The sequence below is a fragment of the Fukomys damarensis genome, unplaced genomic scaffold (genome assembly GCF_012274545.1).
Source record: "Fukomys damarensis isolate Sample0158 unplaced genomic scaffold, DMR_v1.0_HiC HiC_scaffold_8, whole genome shotgun sequence".
Lineage (NCBI taxonomy): Eukaryota > Metazoa > Chordata > Mammalia > Rodentia > Bathyergidae > Fukomys > Fukomys damarensis.
This window is the reverse complement of record NW_022900920.1, coordinates 28,746,798-28,767,267: the sequence shown is the minus strand read 5'-3', so window position 1 is coordinate 28,767,267 and position 20,470 is coordinate 28,746,798. Positions and strand designations below refer to the sequence as shown.

At 43.2% G+C, this 20,470-nt stretch overlaps 1 protein-coding gene across 1 annotated transcript in view; it reads right to left on the bottom strand.

Moving 5' to 3' along the window:
* Sorcs1 (sortilin related VPS10 domain containing receptor 1) overlaps nucleotides 1–20,470 on the bottom strand; it is a 369,207-nt gene that overhangs the window by 50,974 nt on the left and 297,763 nt on the right. The window contains exon 19 of the mRNA XM_033761243.1: nucleotides 12,014–12,185. Within this exon, the coding sequence (XP_033617134.1) occupies nucleotides 12,014–12,185 (172 nt within the window). The remainder of the gene's footprint in view (nucleotides 1–12,013; nucleotides 12,186–20,470) is intronic.

The following is a 20,470-nucleotide window of genomic DNA, read 5'->3' as shown; positions in this document are numbered from 1 at the left end:
TAATCAACTGTTAAAGACTCAGACCTGTTTAACTTGCCCTAGAACCACAAGAATAGTTCGAAGCAAGCTCTTCTCGACTCAGCCCCACACTCCTACTCGTCCTTCACAGAAGATGGTAGAACTGTGCCACGGGCTCCTTCTCAGTGGGTGGTGCAGCATGCAGTCCCTCATCTAGCAAGATGCTTTCAGAAGCATCCCACAGCGCTGTGCCGTGAACGTCCCCAGCTGAATCTCCAAGGTAACAACGTGGACCTGTGGGCCTCTGCCCTCAGGATGGACGAGGGCCATTCTCAGGAGAAGGGTCAGGTGCCATACATGGGTACGGGTGCTGTCATAGCCTGACCCTCCACGGAGATCCTCATGCATGTGAACCCCTCACCCTGACTTGAGAAACTCCTAACCCTTATGCCAGCCACCAGAAGAATGAGAAGCAGAGCTCCGTTCTCAGTGGATCTCCCAGCTTCTGTGAGTCAGAGAAGCACGGCATGGTCAACGACACCAAGTGCAGCCCTTGCAGCGTGCTCTGTCTCTTCAGGAGATGGTGATGGACGGCAACGGCCACACAATGCCCCAGGCTCCACCAGCACCCAGGGCACTGAAGTGCATCTGTGAGGACCCTCATGGCGCAACCACAACAGCATGACACAGCCAGAGACACTGTAGTGAGGAAACACGGGTGGAGCTCTGTGGCACCTTTCTAAAGGACCACTTATAATGTCAACTGATGCTTTCTCTCACAGGATAAACAGACATATCACGAAAGACTCTTGCACTTCCCTGATTTCCATTCCCAAACATTTCTGGTGCTCTCTAATCTTCCTTTAAAGAAGGGCAGCCTGGCTGCACAGGGAGGCTGGTCAGTAGCTTGGCTGGGAGAGGGTTCCCAGCACACTGGGTCTGAGTCTCGCCCTGTGGGTTCTCCTCGCCCTGGGCTGTGGCTGACTCCCAGATGTCCAGGTGTGTGTGAAATGATAGGATACAGTCTGTCTCCTTCCTCAGTCTGTTCAGAAGCCTTGGAAAGCTGGTGTCTCTCCAAGGGCACAGACCCTGAGCTTCTCAGCAAGCAAGGGGAACAATGGACTTGGCCAGTCTGACCTAAACAACAAGCGGCCACCAGGATGATGAGGAACACACACAGAGTTTCAGGACAATTCTGTCAGAAGATCCTAGCTCTGTGAAGGCTGGGTACCAGAGAGACCAGACTATGGATTAGAACTTATTGATCTGGAAACATGGTGTTTAGCCTCTTGTCAGATGTGAACATGCAGATGGCCAGGGTTTTAGGCCCCTCCCTGAGGACACTGAACCAGGGGATCTGCCTAACGAAAATTCCAAACACCCCCAGGTCTAATGCCCAGACCCAGAACTGCCCATAGGAACTCAACCAAATGGCTTCTCCTTCACTTTTAAGTGGGGTTTACTTTCCTATGTTTGACCAAACAAAACATTTCCAAATAAATTTCCTTTCAAAGTCTTCTGTGTCTGGTTTCTCACTTAGAATAGACCAAACCACACAGGAGAGGTGCAGCACTTGATCATGTAAGCAGTAGATGCTGTACACTGGGGCTTCTTCACTCCTGCTCAGAACATTCTTACCGAATTAAACACTTTGGTTCTGTTGTTACCACTGTGGGAAGCCTCAGGAATTACCTCAGCAGGCTTCTCCAGAAAAACTATGGGACAACACAAATGACATATATCTCATAAGTGCTTACAAATGACTTCTTAGAATCACCCATAAAGCAAAACATTCAGCTATGCAAGCAAAACATTCAGCTATGCAATAAGAAAAAAAACTGTATTTTTTCAATCAGTAGTAAGAAGACTGTAGTCGATAAACCTGTGCAACCATGTATTCCCAGTAGTAAAATATGTAACAAAATGTTAGCTTTATTAAAAGAAGAGAGAAAAGTATGATATATTCATTGGGCAAATGTGGAAATACATGAAAGGATAAAAATAAAATTAAAATCACACATAATTTTAACACCTAGAAATTATATTACTGATTGTTGAATACCATTTTAATAAATGGGAATGCCCATGGACACACACACAGACACACACACACACACACACAACCACAATCACCACCACAACACTGCCCTCACTATATTGTTTTGGAATTTTTGTTGTCAACGTTTTTAAATAGATTTCAAATTTTTATATCTAGCTTCACTTGACAAACGGCCAAGTCACCCAGCAACTTCTATGGAATGGATATATGATTTCCTGCCCTGGGGATTGCTTCACCCCTCCTCCAAGTTAGGGTGCAGTGTAGCACCCCTGAAAGAGGTTTTCAGGGGTGCTACAAGGGGAAGAGTTGCCCCACAAAAGTCAGCTAGAAACCTGGGGGTTTGAAGACCCACCTCTATATCCTGTGAAAATGCATTTGGATCTCAATTCCTCCCTCTGTAAACTAAGGTCAGGTAAACCCAATGATCACACTGTCAATTCTAGTTCAGATGAGCTGGGATCCCTATGACCCTCTCATCCTCACACCCACACCTCTTCCGGCTGCTGCAATAATCGCAACTCATAGGTGAAGACGGGTTCATCCGCCTGCTGCTGTCACGTGATGGAGACTCTCCCCTGCACGCCAGCGAGGGTCCAGCTATTCCACTTGGGTGAAGGTGTGACAGACTGAGAATCCAAGCTGAACGCTACTGCAGGCCTCAGGCCCCTGGGGTGGCCGGTGAACTGGAAATCTCAGTAATGAGCCTGGCTTCTTCCTTTGCTTAGCAGGCCGACTAACGTTCTGAGCCAACATCTGACCTCCGCGACCCAAGAACCAGCAGCAGCCCTGAATGTGTGGACGACTTTTGAGAACAGAGAAAGTGAAGCCCGGGAAAGGGCTGCTAACCGATGTAACTCGTACGTCCCACACGAAGACAACCTATATTGCCTGGCTCATTTCCTTCTCCTTCTTAGCCTCAAGCGACAAGGGGGGAGAAAGGAAATGGCTCCATTACCTTGTTAGAGTTGAAGAGAATAAAGCGGAATGGAGGAAGGAATTATACAGCGGAAAGCTGCGAATCTCACGGCTCACTGAACTCAACTGTGGCTTCTGTGCGTGAGAGGAGAAAACAGCCCAGGCTTCTATGTCACAGGTGAGCTGGATTCCACCCGCCCCCACCCGCTCCTGCTGCTGACCCCCTCTGCTACCTCCAGCTGCTTCAAAGAGACTTTCCATGTCCAGAGGAAAACGGAGCTCAAATTGGGTCGTGAATCGAAGAAAAGAATGTTTTGTAGAAAGTCGCATCCGGAACCTTCTTCTCTACTGCCGGCTGGCTGGCAGCATGGTGGTGGATTTACGAAGACTTTATTAGCTTGTGGGTACCTTGCTGCCCACGTAAGTCATTCAATGTATGTGAAATGACAGACCACACGAATCCGCCTAATGAGGACAGACCCCTCGTGCTCCACAGTTAAATCCCCCTAAAGTTATAACCATGAATCTCCCTTATTAAGTTCCAGTCTGTGTATATAAATTGAAATACTCAAACAATGAGATACAGATCAAAGTTTTAATTTGAATCCCTCGCCTCAGATTTAATTTTAAAGCCTTGAAATATGCAGAGAGTTGCATCTCTTTATTCCTACAGCTGTTTGAAGTGGATTTAATTATCTCCTGCAACTTGCACACAGTTGTCTCGAATGAATGCCTTTCAAACCAGTGTGGTGGGGTTCCTAAGACTGAATAGGTCCCTACCCAGACACCTTGTGCCTGCGGATTCCTGTGCTGGGCTTCTCCGTGGGGCTGAGTTCTCCTGTTGAAATCCTGTGGGCTCATCAGGAGTTCACCAGTGGTCCAGAGAACATGCACCGTGAGCAGACCTCCAATGGGAGATGCTTCCTCACACTGCATGCTTGGGTCTCAGTGCAAAACGCTTTTGCCTGATAGTTGGAAGAAGCTACGTTTGGCTTCTTAGGCACAACTTCATGGATTTGTCCGCCACCCACTTGGTTGGTCCTGGATCAACTGTTCTTTGTTCTGAAGAACAAAATACTGCACAAATGTATCACAGGACACATGTGTGTTCCTGGTGGTGCTACACAGAGCCTGAGAAGGGAGTGGGACTGTTCCTTTGCCTTGCTCCTGAAGGTTCTCAGTGTACGTGTGCTGAGAACACTAAAGGCAGTGGAGATGGGGCGCTGACCGGGGGAGTTTCACCAGCCTTTAGAGTTATGTAGTTCTCTGCGTAACGCTTCAGGTGTGCCTCCCTAGAGGATGTTGAAGGTGCTGTAGTGTGGAGTGGGATGTTACCTAAACATTGTGAGGGTCTCACAGGAAGGGGTTTCCATCGCTTACACATGTAAAATCCACAGTATTCTGGCTTGGGTATGTATTATCTTGCATTAAATGATGAACTGGCTTGAGTGCCCCTTCTTTTGCATTTGTCTTGTTAATAAGATGATCTCTCCTCTGCTCTGGTTTTAACCACATTTCCATGGATATTGTTGTGCCAGAATGAGGACATGCACCAGTAGGGGATAAAGGAAGAGATTTGCATGTCAGATGATGACTTTACCATCTTTTGGATGGTATTTGAATTTTAAAGAGACTTTTCTTGTCAATTCTAGGCTTTATCGCTACTCTCCTTGGGGAAGCCTACCCACATCCACACATGTTTATTCAATGTATCTCTGTCAATGTTTTAGGCAGAGGTGCTGAAGCTGCAACCAGGACTGACATGATTTTCTACCTTAATGATATTCATAGTTTACAGGAGGATGTCAAATATGTTATTATAATACGATGCAACCAAGTATTTTTCTCTCTGTGTTGTTTGATTTCTACATCATATGGCTGGACTTTTATATAAAGCAAGTAGAGTACAGACCCTCCTTAACTCAAAACCTGTATATTCCACAAATCAAAGCAGATTTGATGAATTTAAAAGTACATCATATAAACCTGACACAGCAAATATTTGTTGAAAAATTTAATATACACATATTAAGTATGAGGTATGATCAAAAATGGATCAATATTTGAATTTTGAAAATTTACTACACAAAGGACACATTGCCATCAATGCCCCGCCTATATCCCTCTCCCCTCAAACACACTCATGCCATCATTCTTACCATGTCCTGAAGAAGTTCTGGAAGCTCCCTGTCATGGGTCTTTAGCTGTGTTGCTGTGGTTGGCTCGACGGCCTGATTCAATTCAGAGCATTTGCCCTTCAGGGCCATCATGACTTTGGGGAAGAGCCAGAATTTGCACATTGCCAGATCTGGTGAATAAGGTTGATGAGGACACAACGCAATGTTTGTATGAGCCTGCTCTTGGGTTCCACGGTCTCGGGAGCAGTGTTACCACATACTGTATCATACTTTGTGAAATCCTCATGAAAGAGGCTGTCCAGAACTGCTTTAGGAAGTGGCAAGACTGATGTACTAAGTGTGTTTAAAGCAAGAGGGAGTATTTTCAGGAGGATTGATGGCAATGCGTCCTCTACTGTAATCTGTTTTTGTCATTTAAGCAATGTATATTTCACTCACATTCTTACTTGGGCAGTAGAGGACTCCTCGCTCTCCAGTGTTTGCTAGGTGTGTTAAGGAGATGGAGACTTTTCAATTCAGTCAGTGAAGGTGAGGCGCATCAGTGTGCAGCGGCACCCAGCAGCGCAGAGGGTACACAAAGTAAGGGGGAAAGTCGAACCATGAACGAACCACAAGACAGAGGCACTAACTTTGGTTACCAGTACAAAAACACTATGCCAACATGGGGAATGGAGTCTTTTGCCTGCTTCTGCATTAATCAGAATTGTGGTGTCATATGAGAAGGCATATGACATGGGGAGGGACTCCTGGGTCTCTTTGGCATCTGAAAGACTTGCTGTTTTGCAGGTATCAAAGGTGTAACATAATATTCTTCTTATCAAACTTGCTGGTAGGTACGGGGCAAGAATCACCCTTTATTTAAAAAAATACATTATGTGCATGAAGTTCAAGTTCAAATCCCTCTTGAGGGATTTCTGAGGATATAGAGGCCCCACGTATCGCCTATGGGTTAAATGCAGGGTTTTTGTGTTTTGTTTGGGATTTAATTTTTTAAATTTATAGTTTAACTCATAGCCATGCTTTGGACAAATCTGGTTTACTACACACAGATTCTGCACTCCTTGTGTACTGTGTTCATATCCCACCTACACTTTTCAGTTCTCTTTAAAACAGATCACTTGTGTTAGGCACACAGCAGGCATTCAATAAAGGCACAGTTTGGCAGAGACCAGGGAACCCAAAGGAAGATTTATCTCTCTTTGCTGAAAAGGTTTTTAAAGAACCATGAATATTCTCAGAAAAGCAGGGAGAAGTTTTGGTAGAATTGTTGACTAGAGTCCAAGAATCCAGGAACAGCCAAAGCCAAGCTGAGTTGGGCACAGAGGATCTGGCTTTCCCTTCTCTGCTTTGCTCTTTGTGACTATCTGCCCCTCTCCAAGGGTTTCCACTTAGCCTTAGAAACCACACAAAATTCCTCCACAGAAAAGAATTCTTTCCACTTTACAGGAGCAACAGAAATGTGAGGTGCTACAATGCTTGGTCTAGACTTCTGGTTTTTCCACTTAGCAGCATGGCCTTGGATAAGTTAGTTTGCTTTTCTGTGCCTCAGCTGTCATTCTTGGGGTGACAGTGATGACAGCACGTACATGCACATGTTGTGAGACCAACGTGAGAGATGCCTTGGGCTTGCTCTGAATGCAGAGATGAGAGCATCGGGTGGGATGAGGAAGGCTGAAGATTTTATCCCTGTGGTTGCAGTTTTGCCCACCTAAGTAGAATGAACTCACTGGATGATTTTCCTGTCTGAGCCCTCAGATAGGAATGAATTCCCACATTATGTGGCTCAGTCTGAGGTGCCTATGATCTTTGTTACATGGACAGCACAGAAGACCTCAGAGGCTCCAGCTGCCCAGAAAGGGCATTCTCCAGCCTTTGTGCATAGGGGAGGCTGATGAGGTGAAGTCTCCTGTCCCGAGCTCACTCTGTGGGTTCTTAGGAATGGAATTACAATAGAAGCTATGTGCCAGCATACTGCTGGGTAGCCTCTCTGGGCTTCTTGTATCTCTGGGAAAGGGATCATCACCTTTACCGTGCAGGTAAAAATAGGGTAGAGCACTGGCAAGAGAAGTGAAACTTGCCCTAAGAGTCCAAGGAAGTTTCTCCACTCTTTCACAAGACCAAATACAAAGTACAGTTAAAGTATCTTAAGTTAGCTTTTCAATGACTAAATTATACACTTAAATAAACAGATTGTTAAATACACAGCTCCCAGTCTGAGCTAGTAATCAAAAATTATCGGTATTCCCAGAATCTCCTTTTGTCTGTCTTCCTACAAAGGTAATAATTATCCTCCATGCTGCCACCACAAATTCATTTCGCTTAATTTTGCCATTTAATTAAATGGAATCACAGAATGTGCATCTTTTTAGCCTACATTTTTAGCTCAATATTAGAAATGGGTTTCATCCCCCGTTTTGAGTGTAGCTCCAGCTCTTTTTCATTTCTATTCTATTCTAGTCTATTCTATCAAGTGTATTGTAAGTTACCCATCAGTCATATTACGTAGATTCTAGATGAAGGCTCTTGGAAGTGCTTCCCTTATGCACATTACTTACATACCAGTTTTCCCTCATCTGTGGTGAGTGCGTCCAAAAACTCCCACTGGATGTCTGATACCACAGATGAGCACAAACTACATATATGATACTTTTTCGTACACATACATACATATGAAAAAGCTTAACTTATAAATTAGTCACAGTGAAAAAGATTAAACAACTAGAACAATATGTTGTAATTAAGTTATTAAAAACTTAGGATTTCTTCACTTTTCACTGGATACTTTTGAAACTTCACTATGAGTAGCTTGAATCATGGAAAGAAAAACCGTACTATATATACTTAGGAGAGGAATAATGGGCTACAGGTGGTATGTGTCTATTTAGTTAAAGGCTCCCTGTCAATCAGGTCTGTAACGTGCCAGTTCCTGTTGTAGTTTCCTGGGCAGGTAAATTATATGTAAGATTTTCTAAGTATATAAAATATATCAGTTAACCTCAGATAGGAATGAATTCCCACATTATGTGGCTCAGTCTGAGATGCCTATGATCTTTGTTACATGGACAGCACAGAAGACCTGAGAGGCTCCAGCTGCCCAGAAAGGGCATTCTCCAGCCTTTGTGCATAGGGGAGGCTGATGAGGTGAAGTCTCCTGTCCCGAGCTCACTCTGTGGGTTCTTAGGAATGGAATTACAATAGAAGCTATGTGCCAGCATACTGCTGGGTAGCCTCTCTGGGCTTCTTGTATCTCTGGGAAAGGGATCATCACCTTTACCGTGCAGGTAAAAATAGGGTAGAGCACTGGCAAGAGAAGTGAAACTTGCCCTAAGAGTCCAAGGAAGTTTCTCCACTCTTTCACAAGACCAAATACAAAGTACAGTTAAAGTATCTTAAGTTAGCTTTTCAATGACTAAATTATACACTTAAATAAACAGATTGTTAAATACACAGCTCCCAGTCTGAGCTAGTAATCAAAAATTATCGGTATTCCCAGAATCTCCTTTTGTCTGTCTTCCTACAAAGGTAATAATTATCCTCCATGCTGCCACCACAAATTCATTTCGCTTAATTTTGCCATTTAATTAAATGGAATCACAGAATGTGCATCTTTTTAGCCTACATTTTTAGCTCAATATTAGAAATGGGTTTCATCCCCCGTTTTGAGTGTAGCTCCAGCTCTTTTTCATTTCTATTCTATTCTAGTCTATTCTATCAAGTGTATTGTAAGTTACCCATCAGTCATATTACGTAGATTCTAGATGAAGGCTCTTGGAAGTGCTTCCCTTATGCACATTACTTACATACCAGTTTTCCCTCATCTGTGGTGAGTGCGTCCAAAAACTCCCACTGGATGTCTGATACCACAGATGAGCACAAACTACATATATGATACTTTTTCGTACACATACATACATATGAAAAAGCTTAACTTATAAATTAGTCACAGTGAAAAAGATTAAACAACTAGAACAATATGTTGTAATTAAGTTATTAAAAACTTAGGATTTCTTCACTTTTCACTGGATACTTTTGAAACTTCACTATGAGTAGCTTGAATCATGGAAAGAAAAACCGTACTATATATACTTAGGAGAGGAATAATGGGCTACAGGTGGTATGTGTCTATTTAGTTAAAGGCTCCCTGTCAATCAGGTCTGTAACGTGCCAGTTCCTGTTGTAGTTTCCTGGGCAGGTAAATTATATGTAAGATTTTCTAAGTATATAAAATATATCAGTTACAGTTTTCTTCAAGAATTATCAACAGACATTAATGTGAAAGCCAAAGGGAAAACTTGTGGCATGACAGCTTCGTGGTCTTGGGTTAGACACAAACTTCCTAAACAAGACCCAAAAATCAAAGCCAGGCCTGGCTTCACATTCCTGTAATCCCAGCTCTCTGGAAGGCAGAAGCAGGAGGACCACGGGTTTGAACCCAACCTGGGCAATTTAGCTACTATGGAAGACCCTGTCTCAAAATAAAATAACATAAAATTTAAAACAAAACAAGCAAAGATTTGGGGATGGAGTTCAGTGGGAAGGCTCTGGGAAAATCCAGTAGAAACCAAAATAACTAATTTTTAATTTACTTATTGATAATATTTGCATTTATATCTGCGACATTCACATTTGCTTTCTCTGTCTCAAGTTTACAGTGCTCCTTTTCTTCCTTTCATTAACATATTTTGGATCGATAAAGCATTTTAAAATTGTTCCATTTCCTTTTCAGTGACTTGGTAGTTAAACATCTCACTGTTCTGTTGTTACAGTACTTGTGAAGGCGCATTCTCATTATTTCGGAGCTGAATAAAAATCAATGCCTTACTTCTTTACAGACATTCCATGAACCCTATGCCACTTTAATTCCATCTACATACTATGTTGTTATTCTAATGTTTTTAAATTTTCATGTATTTAAAAGTCCACAGATGAGCTGGGTGTGGTGGCGCACACCTGTAATCCCAGCACTCGGGAGGCTGAGGCAGGAGGATCACTGTGAGTTCGAGACCAGCCTGGGCTACATAGTGAGTTCCAGGTCAGTCTCAACTACACAGTGAGATCCTGTCTCAACAAAAAAAGTCCCCAGATGACTTCCATTATTTATCCTTGTACATGCCCCATTTTTCGTTCTTTCTTCCGTTCATCAATTTGTGTTTCTGTGTATGTGTGTGTGTGTGTGTGTGCACGTGCGTGCATTTTCTGGGGTCATTTTGTTTGCCCTTGAAGAATTACCATTTGTATCCCCCCTCACAGAATTGGCATCTAGGAATCAGAGCTCAGAGTTTGTTTATGTGAAGATGACTTTATTTCACCTTCATCTCTTTTTTTCATAGCATTTCAAAAATATCATTTAATTTTCTTCTGAACTGCTTTTAAAATTTCTCTTTGTCTTTAGCTTTCAGCAGTTTCAACGTGATAGCAAAGCCTAACCTTTCTTTGCATCTATACTCTTTGCGTGTTGCTGGTTCTCCTGAGTCTATGTGTGTATATGTCGATATATTTCATCAGTTTTAGAAAATTATCAGCTGTTACCTCTTCAATAATGATTCTGGTTCCTTCCCCGCCTCCCTTTCTCCTAGAAATGTTATCTGTGTGATCTCTTCATCTCTTATTTTCCTTTTCTTTAGTTTCTATCTTTTTTCTCTTATCCTTGTTTAGCCAACACTTTCTCCTTGAATGTCTCGTAGTTTCTTCCTTATCCTCTCCTTTCTCTTCTTTCTTTTTTTCCTTTCCCTCTCTTTCTCTCCTGTAAACACACACACACACACACACACACACACACACACACACACTCATGTTGTTTGCTGCAAACTAATGTTTTGGTCTTGCTCAAAGGAAAATATGTGACCTGTGAATTTGTTAGACACAAATACTTCCTGGTCTGTCTCCATTTTACTGAATGAAAATCTCTGAGGACAAGGCCCAAAGTGCTGCATTTTGTTATGCTTTCAGGGTGACTCTTATGCATATCAGAGACACAGCCACTATGAGAAAAGGACAACAGAATTCAAGATTTTATATTTTAATCCTGGTGGCATTATTAACATTTGAAATCCTTCTGTATTTGCAGGGCCTAGGACAGTGCCAAACAACTTTTAGGTCCTCATTAAAAGTGGTTGAAGGATGCTGGGGATTTAGCTCAGTGGTTCCACTGCCTGCCTCGTCAGAGCAAGGTCCCGAGTTTGATCCCCAGTATCAAAAAAGAAAAATGTGGTTGAAGGAAGGAACATCTGGTATAATACTTAAGGTAACTTAATGAAATGCTTACCATTGGTGACCATCTGCTTCATGTATTAATATGACAACAATGCCTATGCACTTTCCAAAAAAGACAGAAGAAAGCTTGTCGTATTCACCATTTAGTCAGAAGTTTCAGGTAACAATAATTTGGCGAGCAATAATTCCTGCTCATAGTGACAATCCCTGAGGTGCTATTAAAATACAAGCTCACCAGTGTTGACGATATGATACTCAGGTACGGTGTGATTGGCCTTTGTGCTGTAAGTTTGTCAAATCTGCTGCATTCGGAAAAGCTAAGGCTTCAGGCTGAGAGGACAAAAGCATTCACATCTTTTAGATTGGCTGTGTGCATGTGTGTGTGTGTGTGTGTGTGTGTGTGTGTGTGAAATTTCTGGCAATACCATTAATGCAGTTGGAGAAAATAGTTTACTAAAAGTGCCACTAAAGTACAGTTAAATACAAAGAGAGCCCTGAGAAGAAAGAGATTGGTGAGGAGAGAAGAACAACTTGCAGCGAAATGAAAGTAATTAAAGAAAGCTGTCAGGGAAGGTGAAAAGATAGCAACAGAAAACGTAATGGAAACTAGAACAGAACAACAAACATAAACATCTAAAGGAGAAAGTTAAAAAGTTTGTGCTGACAATACCATGATTTATCAGAAAAAGCCGCTGCCTCAAGAAGAGAGTGTAAGGGGGGCAGGCCCTACCTCTTCCAGCTGCACCAGCAGGGTGACGTTGTGGCCTTGTTCTGCCGTCAGCTTCCCATCGGCAGTGACAATCCGGAGCCCACGCGGGGCCTTCCCGGGACACTTCTGGGGTTTGGCAGTGTACTGCTCTCTCACTCCGTCCGTGCAGTTATTGGAAACCACCTTTCTGTACCTACAGGAGAAGAGCCCAGTTGTAAACCAGCTCATTCTGATGTGGATCATTCCCAGGTTTTGAACTACACCCACGGCTTGGCCCCGGGCCTACCATGGACCACCTGACCTCCCACACTCCCTGTTCCGGTGAGGATGACAGCTGCTTCCCAGGAAGCTCCCTGCAGAGAGGCGAGTCGTGGAGCTGAAGGTTGTGTCTGTCATTAGCACTGTCACAGATTCCTTTTATTCTCCTAATCAGTTCATCCAATCACCTTGGAGTCGTGGGAAATGCACAGAACTACAGCACATTGTCTGTACCCCACTGAGACAAACTCTAGTTGCAGAGATACAAATGCACAACTTAGAAGATATTTTAGAATTAGACAGAGTCATACAGTTGTCTCCTCTTAGTCTCCAGGAATTGTTCCACGATGCCCAGGAGGTTCCTGAAACAGCTGATAGAACCCAAACCTATAAGCACTAAGTTCTTCACTGTGGTACATACCTAAAATAAGGTTTAATGCATAATGTGGGCAGATTAAGTGATTAACAAAATGGCTCATAATAGAACAAGTATAGCAATGCACTGCAATCAATTTATAAGAATGTGACCTCCCTTCCACAGTATCTTACTGACCGCACCCTTCTTGAGATGATGAGAGAAGAAACAACGTCTGTGTAAAGAGGTGAAATCAGTGAATGAGATGGGCATCAGGACGCAAACTCAGGCGAGATCTTGTCTCCCTACTCTCGGGAACAATTTGAAACGTGTGGATATTTTAATTTCTAGAATTGTCCACTCGGTAGTCTTAGTCTGCCTTGAAGATAGGGAGCTGAAACCACTGAATGTGGGACTTTGGACTGGGGGTGAGCGATTGTGACAACTGTGTGTAGGGGATTTGCAATTCAGAGAAAAGTGATTACTGATACGTTACTCAGCATTGTATCCACAGGATGCTATGATAATAGCACAGTGTTGTAGGAAAGAAGTTAGCTAAATTTGACACTTTCTGCTCATTTCCTGAGAGGTTTTACTGATTAAACTGCTGAAACCGTCCATAAATGGGGCTTCTGCAGATTGAGAAAATCTTTCCTACAATTTTGATTACTTCTTAGTTTATGTTTAATAGAAAAATGAGATAGCCTGTAGAATTATCCTATTAATTTACCAGACTCACAGAGAATTAGAATCTATGGCTTAAAGATGATTAAAATTTGAGAATTGTGAGGTTCAAATCACCTACTCACCTTTTTTTACTATCAGTCCAGAGTAACCTGTTTATGTATTGATGTATGCGATTTCCCAAATCCACTTGCCTAGAGGTAATGTCCTCTTTCTCCAAAACTAAGACCTAGGTGGAAAATTATCTGCTTGGAAAACTAGAGATCAAAAATGCCTGTCCTCACCTTCCCTGCCATGCCTGTTCTCTTGCTCGGTGACCACCCCGTAAGGCAGGGAAGGCTGACTGGGGCTGGCATCGGTGGTCTCTGGAGTTCAAGGCTGACTGCTTCCCTGCTAGGTCTTATTCTGGAGGAAACACAGTAGTAGAGCTCAAACTGGAGGCACTATAAGCCCACTTCTGACTATTTTAGGCCAGAGGCCAGCAAAGGCTTTATACAAATGATCAGACATTAAATGTTTACTTTGTAGGCTGTGCAATCTTTGTGGCAACTACTCAACTCTGCAGCTCTCCCATGAAAGCCGACACAGACAGTACTTAAATTAATGTGCAAAGTTAGCTTCCACTAAAACTGTATTCACAACTCTGTCCATGGAGTGGATTTGGTCTGCTGATAGATTTCTGGTCCACAACAAAGCTTTTCTTCGGATGTTGAGTGTCAGGACTGACTCCTAAGAGCAGGTAGAGAAAGTCAAATGAGATGGATGTACACGGGTGGCCACTCACACCTCTCACGGGTGGGGCGAGGACTGGGTGGATTCACACAGATGACATAGACTTCCGTGTCCCTGAGCCAATGATGATGAAATGTCACTGTTTATTTTTATTCAGTATTATCCCATGCCTCTTTCCTGTTTACAACCTTTCCTGGCTTTCACATGCCCTCAGGAGAAGTCCCAAACCTCTTAATCCTTTATCTAAAGCCCTTCACAAACCAACTTTATTCTACTTTTCTAATGCCTTCTCCCCAAAAGCTCATTCTGCTACAGCCAAATCTCCTTCTAAGCCTCTTGAAAGTACTTTTCCTTTGCTCTTTCCACTTCCATCTTCCTCTGCATGCACCATTAGTTGCCTAAAGCTTATTCAACCTACAAGGTAAAACTCATCTTGCCTTCTCTAAGACAGTTTACCAGACCACAGCAGAAAACAAGCATATTTAGAGAAAGTTTAAAATGGTCTAGTCATGGTGCTAAGTTCTTCACATGAGTTATCTCAATTATCTTGAAATAACTCTAATAAAGAAGGCACTGTTATTTTCCCTAGTACACAGATGAAGAAATCAAGACTTATGTTGATAATTCATATTAATTTGTTTTCTCACGGTCACGTGACCAGGACCCTAGCCCCTGCGTCTCTAGAACACACTTTCTCTACTGCTACACTGCACTGCTTCCGTAAATAAAGACGGTCTCTCCTCTAAACTCTGAGAAGGCTCTCTGACTGAATTTGTAAGGAATCCCTAGCCTTGCACTATTTTCTAACTGTGTGATTGTGCAAACCTTAAGCTCTGCCAGGGCTTCCTTGTATCCAGATGGAAAGGCTGGGGATCAGAAGGCCCACGCTGGCGTGACTGCTTCAGTTGAAACGCTGAATACCTGCAGAGCAGATGCTACCACACTCGAGAATCCCACTCACCACTGAGCTCTGCTGGTCCTATCCTTAATGGAATTGTTCAGAAGTGAACCCATTGGAGTGTGAGTCTCCAAAGCCACCTGCCCATTCTGACTGGTCATTATCATGTCTGAGCATTGTGAACATCATTCCATTAAAAAAAAATCTTCCAAGGTGTTTATGCTGATTAAAAGAAAATAAGGCCTGTGCTCGTGAGTATATACTGATTAAAAGAAGAAATAAGGGCTTGCGGGGGAAAGAGAGAAAATGCAGACATTGGAGAATAGTAGCATTCTGGTATCATCCAGAGCCACAAAAGATGACTGGCACCATCATGCAGGGTAATTATGGCTTCACGGTGAGTTTAACTGCACATCCCAAATGGCCCGAGTGCTTCAGAGAGAAGCACTGTGCTAACTAAGGCAGCCTGTGACTGCGGATCACTGAGCAGCCAAGCACACCCCTGGCTCTGCCTGGTGCAAGGTATCACTGCAGCCAGTGTTGCTCCAGAGCAGCCCTTGACCCTTCTGTTTGTCGCTGTTCTGACTAATCGGCACCCGGCTTTCCTGACTCCTGCAGCCACAGGTAGTTCCTTTTAGATCCAAAGCACAATCTCCTCCCCTGGGATTCTGCCACAGAGAAGACTGTTGGTGATTTTTTAAAAAGGCTCATTAGACACCATTCTGAAATCATTTTATTTCTTGGATGAAAATGGCATTGCATTAGCCCTACCAAACCTGTCCCTGAAACGCAGAAGAAAATTGTGCAGAAATACAGAGTTAATTTACTCAAATAAGCACACACCTGCTTTTTGCATTACAGAGCGGTTCTATTTTCATCCCAGCAGCTGTCCCTGGGTCTGAATTACATAAATGAATAATGCATTTAATATGTTATTAAATGGTGCCTGCTACCTCTGTAATAACAAGGCAACTTATGATTATGTTGGGCCTGAGCTCTGAATATGGCTGGGAAACATTTAGTTGGTAAAGCATTCTTCAATCTGCCACAAAGAAAAGTGCTTTGTAATGGCAAGGGAGTCTTTGTACAATTACTGAAAAGGAAACATTCTGCAAATGTGGCTTTGATATTCCCGTGGCTCGTCAGTAGAGGGCGCCTCACTGCTCCAACCACCTGCCTTCAGCTCAGCTCGTCTCTCCCTTCCAGTCTGGATACACCTCTGCCACTGTTTCCGTTTTACCTCTACCACCTTCGATTCTGCTTCTGTGCTGCCTGGCAGTCTTAAAAAAGATGAAGGCCATATTTTGTTTTCTTTGTGAGAGTAAAACTGTGGCAAGAAGCATCGAATGTCTTCATATTCGGTGATTTTTCGATTTGACACTTGTAGTTTCCCTTACGAGTCTAGGGTGGCGGTGTTTGGATACAGATGATTACTATTCACTGTGGGTGGAGTGGAAGTACTGGCTAAGCCAGAAGAGCTCAACATGGTCTGCCCTTCTTTTACATTTATTTTTAATCAACAAATAATAATTATATTTACCGGGTACTCTGCAATGTTTGGTCTAGGTAGACACTGTAGAAAGCTGTAAGGCAATTGGCGTGCTCATCACCTCACCCACCCATTCATATTTTTATGGTGAGCATTAAAACTAATTTTCTTAGGAATTTAAAAATATACATTATCGTTAACTGTGGTGACCATGTTGCACAGCAGCTCACTAGAACTATTCCTCTGGTCTAACTGAACGTTTGGATCTGATTACCAGGCCCTGTTCACCACCTCTCTCCCCACCCAACAGCTGGGATCTGCCTTCTACTCTCAACTGTTCACAATTCCACAGATAGGGGAGGTCATACGATGTCTGCTTCTCTGTGCTTGGTTTTGTTTGTTTGTTTGTTTGTACCGGGGGTGGGGGAATGAACACTGGACCTTGAGCTTGCGAGGCAAGTGGCAGAACCACTGAGCTAAATCCCCGGCTTCTCTGTGCTTGAATAATTTCACTTGACATCATGTCCTCTGGTTCCATTCCTGTTACAAATGGTAGAGTTTCACCCGCTGTGAAGACTTGATAGTATTCCAAAACCCCGCATTTCCTTTCTCCAGTCAACCCACCGATGGACAGGTGGCTTCCACATCTGCGGGACTGTGCGCAGCATTACCATCAACAGGAAAGGGCCTCCACCAGTTCAGCATCCCATACGCTTGCTCCCACAACTACTGTCTGATCTTCTGAATCAGTTACTGTCTGATCTTCTGAATCAGTCTGGGGCAGTGTAAAAATGTACGAATACCCAAGCCCTACCCTGGGAATTCTAACTTAATCGAGAACTTTGAGTGTAAGTTTATTTTTAAGTTTCTACTGGTGATTCCTGTCTACAGCCACTACCACCACCCTGGAGGCTAAAGCCAGTGTTGTGGAAACAAACTGCCTCAAGCTGCCAGGAATAGGAACTGGAAAAATTTACCCACCTTCCTGGAGTTCTCTGCCTGTAAAACAGGGATAATTGCAGACCATTTTCATGGAATTCTATAAAGCATTAATTGACATGGTGCCTTAGTGAAGGCTCTTAGCACAGAGCTTGACACATTGGAAGAATCTGATAAACGTTAAAATATAAAAAGTTAGTACTTAAATGTTAACTATTCCCTAAAAATGTTCTTATCGCCAAAATCAACCTAAGACCAAGTCAGAGCGTGTTAACCCTTTTCTTATGACCATTCACAATGTCCTGTGTGCTTGTTCTGAAGACTCAAATTCAAGCTTATACTACAGGTTCGCACACTGGCCTCGGTGCACTTTTCTGCCTGCAGCCTTTCCCAGAACTCTGCACTAGGCCAGCCTTAACACCTTGTGTCTAAACTTAAATGTTAACTATTCCCTAAAAACGTTATCTCCAAAATCAACCTAAGACCAAGTCAGAGCGTGTTAACCCTTTTCTTATGACCATTCACAATGTCCTGTGTGCTTGTTCTGAAGACTCAAATTCAAGCTTATACTACAGGTTCGCACACTGGCCTCGGTGCACTTTTCTGCCTGCAGCCTTTCCCAGAACTCTGCACTAGGCCAGCCTTAACACCTTGTGTCTTTCTCTGCCTGTGCTGCACATTCTGTGTGCGGTCCTCCTTCTTCCTGTCACACTTGGATTCCGCTTGGAAATCATGCTTTTCTGTGCAGTTGCTTCTTCTTTTCTTCCTGGTAGTCATCACATGTAATGACCGAGGTAGAAGTAGAACATGAGGTCTTATTGGCCCCCAGGTGGGTATTACGGCCACTGAGCTGTGGTGCCCACAGGGACACTCACAGTGGAAAAAAATAAATTTCTTGGATTTCAGTACATGCCTCTGCTTTCAAAAATAAACCTGACTTTGTTACAATGGCATTGGATTTAATGAAGCAGGAAAGGGAACAAGTCTGGGGACAGAGAAGAGAACAGTGTGTGGCTGAGACTTAAAATGCTCCTAGACCCGGTACCATGGTGAGGCAGGTGTGCAAAGGGAAAGCAGCAATGAGTACATGTTCATGTGCGTAAATAGAAAGTCTCAAGTAACTGCTAATCTGTGACATCAGAGACACATGGCCGCAGTGCATGGCTTCGCACTTGGGACAGAGATGGGATCTTCCACCGCTACACCCAGAGAAACTGTTTCAAGGAAATCATGGCACTAGTGCCCAGATCTCCTCATCTTCAGTGACTAGGGACTGTACCAGACGTTCCCGTTGACAGATCTCACCAGTGGCTGGAGAGCCATGAACACTGTCTGTTTTATCAGTAGGGACATGCAGCCCAAAGATCACTGCTATGCTTTAATTAGGGTCCCCATGACAAGGTACAGTTTGGGCTGGCAGCGCATCCACACATCTATAATCTTATGTAGCAGCCCTAACAACACCGGCATTCTGAAGAGGAGGAGTTCCCTGGCTGACTAGGCAGGTTTTCCACTCTTGTCTCCTACAAGCAACAGCTCTCTGGACTTCTCCCAGGTGTTGCTAGGGATGAGGGCGTTGGCGGGGGACAAAAGACCAGGTAGCTAGAATAAAGCTCTTCTTGAATTAAGCAGGATGGAAGCACAAGTCATTTAATTTGAGTAATAAATGAGATGTGACTTCATTTTTGAGCTCAAGCTTGAAGAAATGGGAAAATGAGACATACGGCCACACTTAACTAAATGACTTAATATAAAGAAACACAAGACTGTCTCACAGAATTCGCAATTGGAGTCTACTTGCTGTGCAACGAAATGATACGAAGAGGTCTTTCCTTCTTTTGAGCACCAGCAGGCCAAGGCTTTCTCCCATGATTCATTTTGATTGCTAACGGAAGTGTCAGAATGGAGGGATCTCCAAGATCATCCAGTACAGTCCCTTCTCTACACACAACACGATAAGGAGACCAAGGGTAGAGTCACCGAGGTCACACAGCAAACAGCTGGCAGCTGATGCACACTTCTCCTATGACCACGTCAGAGCACCTGGATAAGCACTGCACAGGCTGCTGGTGCAGACAGGGACAGCCGTGCTCAACAGCACCAGGCATCCTCTCCTTTCCCAACACGACCCCATCCCAAGGCAAGCTGGAGGACCTCCTGTAAGAAATACACTCTGAAGAATCAACTTCATAATAGCTGCTGTGTGTCTGCTGCAGGATGGTGGGCTTCTTGGTTGGGAAATAGCTACACGGGCTGTCCCTTCAGTGGGTGTGTAAATAATGCAAATGTGTATAAAATGCAAGTGTGGGCTTTACACACGTGCACACATTATTTTAGGGCCAATTATTCTCCTTCACAGAGAACATCAAAGTCCTGACAGAGTACCTCAGATGGAGGCCCCTATGGGGAGACTGCAGCCCCCAAAGTCTCCAGAAGCAGCAAGTCTAGGTGAACGGCAGGTTAGCCAGGATCTTGGTGTTTCTATGCTGATGTGGAAAGGAATATGGTTGTAAAAAGCATGTTTTAAAGCATTCCAAAAGCATGTTAATAGCATGGAAGTTAGTATTTTGCTGGAATTTATATATGTACTTTTTCTGGGACCCAGTAAATAGTTTTATATAGAACTCATACTGTTTTCTAAAACATACTTCTTAGGTAAATATCCCACTGCAAAGTGAGACACTCACCTGAGGACCAGTAAGATTTGCCTTTGAATATTCTTGCATGGCAGACTAATGACTCTGTAGGACATTCTGCAGTGGACAATTCTAGACACATTTTTCAGAAAAAACACATCTAGAAATATTTCTAACTTAGTTAAGATGAAATCTGTGCCCTGAGATTATCTTGTTTTCTTAGAATAAAGCAACCTAATGGCCACTTTATTTTACATTTACAGAATCCTCTACTGTTGGCAGGAAATAAGCAATGTCCTAGTTAATTTAAGAATTTAAATTGGCAATATGGTCCCTGGTTCCAAAGCAGCATGAACAAAATATAACTATATATGAATATAGCTAAATGTGTATTTATGCACGGGTGCAGAATTAAAGAGGAATGGATTTTGGACTATTTCAGCATTAGCATGCAATAAAATATACAAATTGGGGTTATGTGCATTTT